At 37.6% G+C, this 12,225-nt stretch overlaps 1 protein-coding gene across 6 annotated transcripts; it reads right to left on the minus strand.

Moving 5' to 3' along the window:
- Positions 1 to 605: 605 nt before the first annotated feature.
- Positions 606 to 11,974, minus strand: LOC117682388 (peregrin-like). Of its 6 annotated transcripts, none has more exons than XM_034449765.2 (17): positions 11,875 to 11,974; positions 10,090 to 10,763; positions 9,054 to 9,925; positions 8,646 to 8,799; positions 8,238 to 8,369; positions 7,821 to 7,949; positions 7,524 to 7,712; positions 6,935 to 7,052; positions 6,488 to 6,589; positions 6,273 to 6,383; positions 5,904 to 6,116; positions 4,938 to 5,537; positions 4,350 to 4,433; positions 2,275 to 3,015; positions 1,702 to 1,808; positions 1,404 to 1,546; positions 606 to 1,171 (listed from the first exon to the last, which is right to left on the minus strand). In XM_034449765.2, exons 2-17 carry the CDS (start codon positions 10,729 to 10,731, stop codon positions 973 to 975), a joined length of 4,536 nt encoding a protein of 1,511 aa, XP_034305656.2. In that variant the 5' UTR covers positions 10,732 to 10,763; positions 11,875 to 11,974; the 3' UTR covers positions 606 to 972. The 6 variants fall into 6 exon arrangements, with proteins under 6 accessions (XP_034305656.2, XP_065937476.1, XP_065937477.1 ...); XM_066081404.1 differs by having other exon boundaries at positions 8,238 to 8,402; XM_066081405.1 differs by lacking the exon at positions 4,350 to 4,433 and having other exon boundaries at positions 8,238 to 8,402.
- Positions 11,975 to 12,225: the final 251 nt, after the last annotated feature.

A 12,225-nucleotide genomic window follows, 5' to 3' on the forward strand; every position in this document is an offset into this window, starting at 1 on the left:
CAATTAACAGTACACATAAAAGTGATGAGTTCCTTTGCGTGTTTATAACAGAACTCCATTTTGTTTTTCAAACACAATCAATTTCATTTAAGCTAGTACATGCATCTCTACAGTAGACATTGGAAAGACAATCCTATGTTCTTTCAATGAGGTGGGATGGTCTTCATTTGTTGCAAAATTTTGCTTGCAAATAAATACAATAAATTTCATTTGTTGTTTCAAATACAAGGAGAAAAGTCTATGCACCATCAAATTACATATATCAGTAATATAAATAACACACAATAGCCAATTTATCTAGTGAACACACTCATAGGAGTTTATTATATTCATAAAATTTGTTCGTTTCACATCCGACCCTTTTTTTTGTTCATGCCATCTCATGACAAAATGATACACAAAACTTCAACTATTGAATGGATTTCAATTATTTCAAATAAATGTACACATTAATTGTCCATTAGAAAATTGCAAACTATAACATTGCACTGAATACTTTTCTACAACTATCATAAAATCGAAACAGGTTTAACCAACAATAATTAATTTAAACTTCTGAAGATCAATAGCATTAAAGACAAATTCAATTTCATCATTAAAACAAGTTCATTTTTTGCAAACTTTATTGAAACCAATCACAAAACAGACCACAGTTTTTTGCAAGCATCATCAAATCCAAATTTTCATTTGCTGTACACCAGATCTGAGTAGCAGTCTGCAAAGAACGGAATAGTGCATACTTCATAATCAGTTTAACATTTGGATTGTCCTCACAAACACTGCAGACATTTTTAATTCTAGTCCTAATCCACCAACTCGGATTTTAATCCCACTGATTTGGATCAATAGAATTTTCCTTAGGCTTTGGTATTTTTCAAACACTTCAGCATACAGACTTAGGTCTATCAAAAACTTCAGTAGAATTTCCCACAAGGGTTGGGTATTTTTAGGTCCCTTCAAACAATCTTGTCCCTAGTCCTGATCCTCTAGCTCCGAATCCCCAGACAGAGGGTTGGGTTCCCCCGTCACACTACACCTGTGGAGGATGGCTTTCTCGTAAGCCTTCTGTACTGCTTTCCTAACATTGGGCTTTTTGTTCTCTAACAACTTGGCCTTGTCTAGACCTGAGTCCACTCCAAGAGGCTCCAGTTTGTTTCTTGGTAACCATTGCCTGCAATATAGCAGATTTTGTATGTAAATAATAAGGGGGAAGAACTTTTGTTCCTTGTAAAAATGAAAACAAATCAGCAACTGAATTTGTTGGAAGTCAAATGTAAGTTTTAAAATTAAATATGTTTTCATGCGTATGATGCAATAAGTAAACTGATAAAGATGAGACTCTAATTAGAGCAACTTTATGCTGTAGAGCTTTTACGTACAGTAATATTATAACAGCGACCTACCATGTACGTTTGGTGTCAAAGAACAGGATAAGGTACACGGGCTCGTCATACTTCCTCTGGAGAGCCAGCACATCGTCCGGAGGGACAGGGATAGGGACACCATTGTGGAAGTAACCAGTTTTTGGCATTTTGGGATTGATGATCTAAATTATGAAATCATAAATTAAAACATTCAGTCAAACTTAAAACTTAAAAAAAGTTTTGAACTTCATCATAGCAGATATTGGCATCTGAAAGACAATTTAACAAAGTCTGGAAATGAAATGTTGAAATGATGATAGAAAGTTTGGTCACTTACCAATGCAGGATACCATGGGTATCCACGGCATTTAGCCCAAACTAGGTCAAGGGGCTCCAGGGGGATAAGGTCCTCCGAGTCGCAGCTTCCACTCCGGTGAGCCCGCCCTACAAAGATACCGACTTTCTATTAAAGAGAATGCCTAACAAAGCATTCACAATAGATAAAATCAACAATTCAAAGCAAACATGAATCAATTACATGTATCAATTTTCTCTTTTAGCTAATGAGTGTTTACAAAATAATCTCAGTTGTTATTTTTCTAGAAATTCCCAAAATCAACAGAAAAATCCCAAAAAATATAAAGCAAGATGTTAGAATGACACACATGTAAATAATCATTTCAAGTCAGTATTTCAAATCATTATTTTTTATTTATTTTTTATTCAAGGTAGAAATTTCTTTAATTTCAATTTCTCATTTACCTAATTATCTTGCATTAGATGTATGTCACTCACATTTATTTTTAGAAAAGGAATAACAAAATGTGCCAAGAAAAACAAACTCAGCCAACAGAAAAACTCAGCCATTGTAAATATAACAGCAAACATCAGCAAATACTGACAGATGTACCTTTGCTTACATCAGCTTTGTTCACACCTGTATTAGGCGAGTCAGTGGAATGAGTGTGAGATTCAGTGCTCAGTGAGTCTGTGGAAGTATACTCACAGGACAGCTTTCTAGGTCTCAATTTACTGTCCTTGATATGCACCAGCTGGGATAGGACCCAGGTCTGTTCTGGGGAGTTTTCTAATTTTTCTTTAACTCTATCTAAACATTGTGTTTTCAAAGTTGGAGAGTTCCGAGAATCTTGCAAATTCTTACACAACCTAGAAATTCCTTGTCTTTGTGTTCTTGAAGCATTGAAATTGTCTGTATTGCATGATTTTAAGTCAAAATGCCAATGTTTTTTATGACTTGAATTTTTCTGAGGTAGAGATTCAGTATTCGAGTCCCTTCCAGCTCTGCCTTCTTTTTCACATCCTGGTTTCATTTTCTTCGACAAGCTCGTATTGGAAGCTTCCTTCCTATCAGTCTGTTTCGAAGTTCTCGTTGAACGGAAAGCTTTTTGAGACCTAAGGTTATAGGTTTGAACCCCCATTGCATTTTCTAGCAAATTAGACCCAGCCTGATTCGTTGTACCCAGGCTTAAAGCCTTGTCACAACGACCAGCTAAAAATATCTCTATACAATCTGGTTCACACACAAGCTTGGCATGCGAAAAAGCAGGGAAAGAGGTGCGGGAGCATGCAGGTGTGTTAGTAACAGAGGTCCACAGCGAAACACCACTATTTAAGAGCTTAGATGACCCTGCTGTTAGGGAAAAAAATAAGAAAAAATGGCTGAAAAACATTACCTCTAAAATCTATTCTCACTAAACTCAGATCAATACATTTTTTGAATAATTCAATCTACATATAGTCTCCAAGGTGAAAAATAAAAACTCTTTTCATCAATATTTGGAACCGTGTGTATTTCAAATTTTTTGAAATAATTTTTTTCCCCACACAACCTTCATGATGTTTGAGCTAATTGGAAATATTTTTTGCACTTTTTTCAAACTTCACCTGTGGTTGCTGTATTCCTTATGATTTCATTTTTCATTTTTTTTTTTACATGATTGAGTTTTAGAAATGGTGTTGCATTTATAGAAAAGCTATCTATGGCTATATTGTGAAAGTTTGCCATGTGAAGCTTGAAAATGACACTCACAAAGCATGCAAGAAGCAGCGATTTCCCCCAGAAAAACACATACAACTAGCTGTCGAGTCTGTTAATAGTTACGTCTTTGAACTCAATGGTTTGCAGTTAGCTGAAATACACATAATGCTTGCAGAGTCTAATCCAGAAAAAGACAAGAGAAAAAAACAAACTCGACAGGTTTACAACAAGATTTTGGCATAATAACCAGTTTGTATAAGAAAATTCAAATCAAATTACAGGAATGAGGAGGGAAAAGTTATTACGAAATATTCGAAAGATAAACAAAAAAATTCCCCTTTTTGAAAGCAAATTTAGAATGACAGGGGATTTGTGTGGAATGCTTTTTGTTGAGGTAGACACACCAGGAAGATTAGCATCCATGTTTTTCAGAGGGAAACACTGCAAAGAGACAGAAGCCTAGTCAGACAATACATTAACATCAACTTACTCCCTCCCACCCCTTTCTCAGCAAAACCCTCCCCTATCACGCACAGAATCAATGTTTATAACCATGATAACAACAGTATGTTTTTAAGATCATCATTCTGGCTTATGCCTTTCCAAAAAAAACAAACAAACAAACAAATCCTTCACTTTACAAAGAAATACTCTGAAAGAGTGGCATAAGTTCTGGAAGAGAACTGAAATTTACATTATGAACAACCTTAACTTATATCAATACATATATATGTGCATATTCATACATCATCATTAGTGTCAGCAAAACACAAGCACTTCACAACCACAAAGTCTACAGAATCTGATGCTAAAACACAAAAGCAATGTTAAAATTAGTACAAGTGCACCTTGTATATAGCTGGTGTCGCATTAATATCACTAAGAACGTGTTATAAAGCTAAGCTATAACCCTACAGCCTTGTTACAGTGAGATCTAGAACTACGGTGAGTATTCGGTGTCAGGGGGGCGGGGTTTTCATGCTTACCCTGGTGGCGTGCAGCGGGAGAGGCAGAGGAGTCGCTCTCCGTTCCCTCCTCAGATAATTTGGGGAGTCCGTTTGAATTTAATTCTAAAACCAGCAATAAAAAGCACGCACCAAGCATGAGTATGACATGCTGTACAAGAGCATACGAGAACACAAGCAGAGGGGAAGGAGCACAAAGCATCTCTTGCCTATTAATTGTATCAAAACGCCAGGGCCTTGCATCAGATTTGAATTTTGTTTGATCACTTGAAAATGAACTCTTTCCTATATTAATTATCCAATTATTTCTGTTTAATCAGGGTCTGATTGTAATTTGAGATGCTTTGTACTTGCCACATTATCAAATAAAAAAAATCCAGTAGATAGTGTCAACATTAAAAGCCTTATTACTTTTACAAGTGCAACTTGAAAATTATTAACAGGACATGTATAGATACAGCGATTCCTACCTCAGAGATGACCACTTATGCCTAACTGTCACACGACTGACTTGATCTAAGTGCTAACACATACACATATTCTGGTTTGTGCATTCTTAACTTAGTGTGCATTCTTGTCTTAATCTCCACAAAAGAAATGTTTTAATACCTGAGCGACTGTTGGAACTTGAACTGCCAAGAGAACTATCCGTCAATGACTCGTCACTGGAACTAATAACCGACGTGCTGTCCGAATCGGACGAACTCCGCAAATTATCGGGGCCTCGGTAGTAGCGAAAGCTATCTCTCTTTGTGATGTCCGGTGGGTCAGAAAAAGAGAGAGGCTCACTGAGAGAGGTGGTCCTTTTGGGTGGAGTTGGTCTAGATTCCCTGTCAGGGGAGGTTATTGCACTGGCCGAGCGTTTCCTGACACCAGGACTCTTTGGACTAGCTGGTCCCCTCGAGGAAGACCGTCCCGATGTCATTGGCTCTAACACTGGGGGTTGTGGAGAGTCAGTGTGGTCCCCTTTCTGCTTGGAAGGGCGACCCCCTTTGGAATTTCTGCGTGGTGGGGTAGAGGGTTGGGTGGGTGTTCCTGGACTACTTGGGGCAGAGCTATCGTTCTTACTGCTGCGGAAGTTCTTTTTACCAAACAACACAGAGGTACGCCTGTTAACCCCGCTGTGGGCTGGATGTGAGGAGTTGCTGTCCTTTGAAGATGTACTAGAGGATTCTGTTGTTCTTGAACTGTCAGAGGACCTTCTCTTCTCTACAATACACCACAAAATGATCCTGTGTTAAATGTCTTACAAATAGCTATATACAAAATATAGAGGTAAACTTTGGTTTAGATTGCCATTTAGCTTGAGCAAGGACACATTTTTTACACAGCTTTTTATAAGCCACTGAACTGAAAAACATTATCATCTGAATCTCATTGTTTTGCAACACACAATTTCATGCAATATGATACAAAAACATAACATGGCCATATCCTGTAATATCATTCCAAAATTGTTTATTCATAAACAAATGGTAAAATTAATGAGTACATTCTGATCAAGGCAATGTTTGAACCATGTTTTTTAACATATTTGAATTGAAATTGTTCCTAAGGAAAACTAATTTAACAAACCTATAAGCCTTGCTCCTACAAGTGGAGACTCGCTTTCAGAATCATTGCGAGATTTCCTTGGTCGCCCTACACTGCCACGACCTCTTCCTCTGCCCCTCCCCCTGGTGGGGGTTTCTTTAGCTCCTTTGGAAGTGGACTTCTCTGATTTGCTAGACTTTGGTGTAGAGATGTCTGGTCCATCTTCATGTGCCGAGTCTTCATTAACTTCAGAAGCTGTAGAAAAATAACATTAAACAGTGTTTTATGCAAATATTTTGTCTTGTAAAAAAATAGGACTTTTCATCAATCATCAATACAAAAACACATTGTAAGACAACAGTATTCTAGATGCTCATCAACTGGTATCATCTACCTGCTAATATCCCTTACCTGTATCTGCTGTGTCTTCTATATCACTGGCATGCTGGCCTTTCTGAATGGCTAACTTTCGCCGCACCTTCACAATCTCCTTTCTAATCCTTCTGGCAAGCTTAGATTTTCCTGTAATTCATGAAATAACATTATTGAAAAGGTTGAGCTAGAAAAAGCTTATATTCTCCATTCCAAATACAACTCTCAAGAAATCATCATTGTATCAAACATACCAGGTTTTCTGGAGGCATTAGCGGCATCCATTTTGTCTAACAATATCCTAAGTTGTTCTTCGAGTGGCATTCCATCCTTTGTGTCCTCTAAGAAGCTATCAACTGTAAAAACAAAATCTCATGAACATCTCTTGAGCATCTCTTCATCTGCAACATTCATTTTTTTCCTTCAAATGCATTGTGCAAGTTTATTAAATGTACATCTTTTGTTGACTTGAGATTCACTATACATCACAACATGCATGTTATTAAGAATTTCTATCTACAGTTAAACACGCTTATAATGAAATGCCAGGGACAGGCGATTTTACTTCGTTATAAATGTAATTCATTATATCCGTCAAGTCTACAACATGTAATAAAGTCTCAGGGAATGAAAGCTTACTTTGCTGTAAGCATCAATTCATTATGAGCTTGTTGGCTATAACCATGTTTTACTGTACTTACTGTCCTCTAAGACGACTGGTTCAGGAACACATGGCACCTGCTCCATGTGTAAGCCTGTTGCTGGGTCATAGCCCACTCTCTCCGCAGTACGACAGGCATTTCGTATCACGGCACCACCCTACAGAAACACGAACAACCAATTCAATATCATCATTCTGTCTTATTATCTTAAAATATGGATAAAATAGGACAGAGGTCACTTTTTTAGAGCAATTACACATTATAGCTAATTCTTATTTGATCATCGATGTGTCCAGTCATACTTCACACAATCTAATAAAATTGGATGTTAGATCTGCTCGCTTACTCGCCACACAGTGATGCGAGTAAGCGAGCGGATCTAACATCTAGATTATGCTTCACAAAGATTTCATTTTGATTTTACCACTACACAATTGTGCAGAAATATATATAATAGTATGTACCATTTTTAACAAGCCATGTCAAAGAATTGGGGGGGGGGGGGGGGGGGGGCAAAAATCAGATGTTTTTGGTAATGCATGCCCCCCCCAATAAAAAACAAACAAACCAATACTATTAATTACCAAATGGATCGTTAAGATAACTACATGTTATTAAAATAGCATACCTGATCCCTGAGCCTTGTGGCAGCACGATAGAAAACAGTGTCTTTGGCATTGTACTTCATACAGTTCTTAATGATCAATTCAAAGTCTGTCTCAAACTCATCCATTGTGCGGTACTTGTGATTGTCTATGTTTTTTCGCATAGTCTCAAAGTCCATAGGCTTATCAATGTATTCAAGGTAATCTGGAACCTGTGTAATAGTGGTAATACATGGTAGAGAAATAGGGAGGGATTTCAAATACCTGCTGATACTATTATGCAATATGCTGATAATTATATAATCAATGGAAATTTTTACCTCATCTAATGAAACAGGCTCTGTGAAGAAATTAGACGTGTCTTTCTCCACTAGTTGCTCTAATGTGGAGCGTAACAGCACAGCAAATGGCTGAAGCTGTAACTCCATTGCCATCTGGTGGACTTTTAACTGGAAATATACCATTAAGTTGAACAATAAAATTTTTCGTTAAAATTCTTATCATAAAACAACTGCATAGCACCTACTAGTGCAATTCATCTTAGCAATACTAAACCGAAAAAACACAGAACAAATTAATGCAAAAAGCAAAAGTCAGTTTCATTTCCTAATCGAATTTATCCCTAATCTTACAAGTGTACAAGAAACCTACAAGATATCATGAAATACAGTTAAAACAAATTGCTTGCCCCTGATGCTTTGCTATAGCCATGTTTTAGTGTATACACATGCACTAACCTGCTCCCTCTTGAGCTTCTCTCGTTTCCTGATGAGTTCCACCAATAGTCTTGCTTTCTCCAGGTCCTGCCTCAGCCGCTGCCAGTACTTCAGCTGCTCCTTCAGAGCATTGCTCTGCTTATCATTTTTGGTCTGAAATGAATGCGCAACAACTTTCCTAATATTCTAAAATAAAATGCATATATATATTAAGAAATATATAAATTTTCTAATCACGATTGAATTGTTTAATATTATCTTTATTTTGAAAAAGCATTTGGGAATTTTTTTTATCATCTAATTGGAAAAAGTCAAATTCCCATAAAATTTCACTGACATCACATGATTGTTAGTACACTATAGATTAATTACAAAATTTGAACTTTGAACACGCTGATTGATGGTTTCTGGTCAATCTATATCTTTTACCTCATGTTTGTTTCTGGTCATGTGATTTGACTGGAGTCTCCTCAAAAGAGGGACCCCATTCCTGGACTGCCTCTTTAGTGTCCAGTAACTTAATAACTTGGTCAAGAATGGCTGCTTCTTAGGTAGACTGATCATGTTGGCAATTTTGGACAACCTATAGCAAAGGAGGAAAAAACACTTTCATAAATCTTTGATGTAGCAAAAAATGAATATTTTTGTAAGTATGGCCTTACATGAAGGGAAAAAGCATTCTAAAATGCCCTCCCCATATAATAACTTTCATAAAATATAAGATTAAATAAAAATAAACATGATAAAACTATACAAGAATACATGTACTTCAATGGTGTTCCTCATTAGGTAGAATTAGGACTTGTATGACATTACTTATATTCAATAAAAACAAACCTAGACTGGGGAATAATGGGTATTGAAACAACCGGAAGAGCATTGCGTTTCTCTGCTAAGATTTTGCGAGCTTTCTTCATTTTCAGTTTGGACTTTTCCTTTGCCTTTTTGGCGGAAGCTGACTTGTTATCATCCTCTGAGCTGTCCGCCCCCGTGAGACACGGCGTACAGTCAGAATCGGCCGGTGTGTGAACATCACAGTACACAGTCTTCCGTACACTAACAGTCAATCCATTAGCACTAGATTCTTTAATAGGTTCTATTTTCATATACAGCCCTGCTTGCTGTGCACATGTAACATGAAAAGCTGTATAACAGTTAGTTTTGTGACACTGAATGCACGCCCCCTTCCCTCGTTGCTTACAAATGTAACATGATAATTTCCATCTTGCGGGCGGAATATTGTCAAAGCTGTCAATGGGTTCTAAAAACACAGTATTTGCAAACCCCACTTCTGGAATCCACAAGGCACAGACGACGTGTGCCCAGCGGCCATCGTCTGTCTGTTTGAATGCCCCTCCTTTGTTTGGACACAGACAGCAGTCCACAGCTCGGGAGGGTGACTGTAGACACCTCCGACACAACCACTGTCCTTCCGGAATGTAGGGCACACCATAGCATTCCTGATGCACGGCCAAGTTACACATGTCACAGAATAAAATCACATTACTGTTCTGACACTCTCCGTCCTGACAAATATTGCACACAGCATCCTCATCAATGGAAGGGCCAAGGTCCTTGCCTGAGGTTTGGCTTTGGAAGAAAGCCTCTTTCTCAAATCTGTCCATTAGTAACTCAAAGTCTTCTTGCTTGACCTGAGCAATGCCATCTTCTTTTCGACCCTTGTTCAGGATTTCCAACCAAGCATGGTCCTACAAATGGAAAAAAGACACATTAAATCATTGATGGACATTAAATAATGTGCCTCTGGGTGCAAAAAGGACTAGTTATGTAGTTAAATAAATATAAAATTATAATGCTCTCTGTTTTCCAAAAGTAAACAATCAATTCATGGAAAAACTTGACAACTGTTTACCTCTTCATCCATATCATACTCCACTTCTTCATCAAGTTCTTCAACTGATTTTTCAATGTAACGATAGTATGAGTTTTGTCTCTGTGAAATTTTACTTGGCTTAATATAATCATCTATGACCTTGAACTGCGCTTCTGGTAACTTTACTATGGGTTGTGCTCCAGCCGTTGGTTCTTTACGGGCTTTCTGATTTTCACAGTTTTTAGTCTTCAGGGGGGTTTTCTCTGCCTTTTCTTCCTTTTCTGTGTTTTTGTGGTTGTCAATTTCATCCTGGGTAATGATTTCAAGAGGTTCATATATATTTATTCTGTGCAGTCTGCCCTCTAAATCAATCTCCACAAGACGCTGGGCTTCAGCATAGGTTAAAGTCTCTCTTCGGGGAGGAGCTACAAACTCAGGTGGCGTTGGGGATCGACGCATGGCTCTATGATGACCCCATTTCGTCTTCTTCTTCCCAGGTTTTTTCCCTGGAGAGGGAGAGTTGTTTTCAGGATTATCATGGTCAAAGTTATACAGGTGAAATTGAATCCCACAGTAGCTCTTGTAGACTTTTCCACATGATCTCACTGGACATTCATATGGCGGTTTGGTTGCCTTCAAGTTTTGGCAGAATTCCTTCACGTCAAAATCATACACCATCATGAGGTCTGTGCTGAATTACTCCGCTTCATAGCCTGAAATATTGTTATAAACATTGTAATATATACTTGATGTGTTTAATGGTTATAGTTCAAAGATCATCACTGAATTTTCATGTATATTTTTTTTATTTCAATTCTAAATTGCAATATGAAATATTCTTAAAAAAGAAGCACAGGAACTGCATTCTACAAAGCAGAAATTCTCCTCTCTGGAGAGTTTATTACACAAGCTATTGAACACAATTTGATCTTAATAGCCAGCTTACAACTAAAATTCTGATAAAAAATATCAATTTTATAGTTCTCTGTTTCACACACATACTTTCCCCTATTTACAAGCACAAAAGGTTTCAACTAGAACTCCAATGCAAGGGAATAACAAAATGCTCATTAAATGGCTATGTACAGCTTATTTAAATGTTATGTCACAGTTCAGATGCATAAAACTATTAATATCAGACTGAAAAACAGATGTCACCCAAAACCTGTACACTCACGCAACTTGATGACTTTGTCCCTACAGTGTGGCATACAAACACAGCTGCCATACACTACCAGTATATTGATTATTGGTAAAGGCTTTGCATACATGTGTATTATGAACATATTGAGGCCAGTTGTGAACCAAGGAGAACAAAGAAAATGGGGGATGTGTGTATGGATTTACATGGACAGGAAATCACAACTATCAGAAGAGTTTCCTGCTGAATATCTTCAAACTACAATACCACAGGAAGTAAACACTAATTCTATTTATAGACCAAGACCCGTGTTTTCTGCAAAGAGAGGCATCCCCGGGTTGGAATCCCGGTCTTCAAAAACCATATACGTTTGTTTAATTGAAAACAAACGACGAAATATATAGCAGTAAAATCAATTCTGCAAAGCGCGCACTACACCGCAACGAGATATCACCTAGGCCTGCGTCGACACGCATAAATCGGGCGCAAGCAACAAGCCATGGTCGATCTCCCGAACAATGAACAGCGACAGGCGAACACTAAACTTTAGCATACGACAGATATTCAAATACGTTAAATCTTGAATTTTATACCAATGAATTCTACAATTATTTCTCCTTATCACTGTATTAATCAAGCAGATATCCAATGTAAGTAAGATGTGTAAAAGTGACGTTTTTTACCTGAATTTATCAAGGCGTCCTCCATCGAGTTGAGGTTTTAACCGCTGCGCGCAATGTAATGCGCAGAATTTTCTTTAGTTTCTCTTCCGGTACAATTGGCGCGAAATTTGCTTCCATATATAAAATATTGATCTTTTTTATTTTAGGTCTCTCGCGGAAATAAAATTGATTTACTAGGGTTCATTTTTCATTAAAATATCATATTTCAAAGATTTTATGCTCTGGGGAATCAACCAGTAGAGGGTAGCGTCGAAAAAAAATTGTTTGCTGGTTGAAGGAAGGGGGAGGAGTGGGGGGGGGGGGGGGGTTTGCTTTTTGGATTTTCCGTGCTTTTGGTGTTGGTAGAGACCC

Source organism: Magallana gigas, chromosome 4, assembly GCF_963853765.1.
Source record: "Magallana gigas chromosome 4, xbMagGiga1.1, whole genome shotgun sequence".
Lineage (NCBI taxonomy): Eukaryota > Metazoa > Mollusca > Bivalvia > Ostreida > Ostreidae > Magallana > Magallana gigas.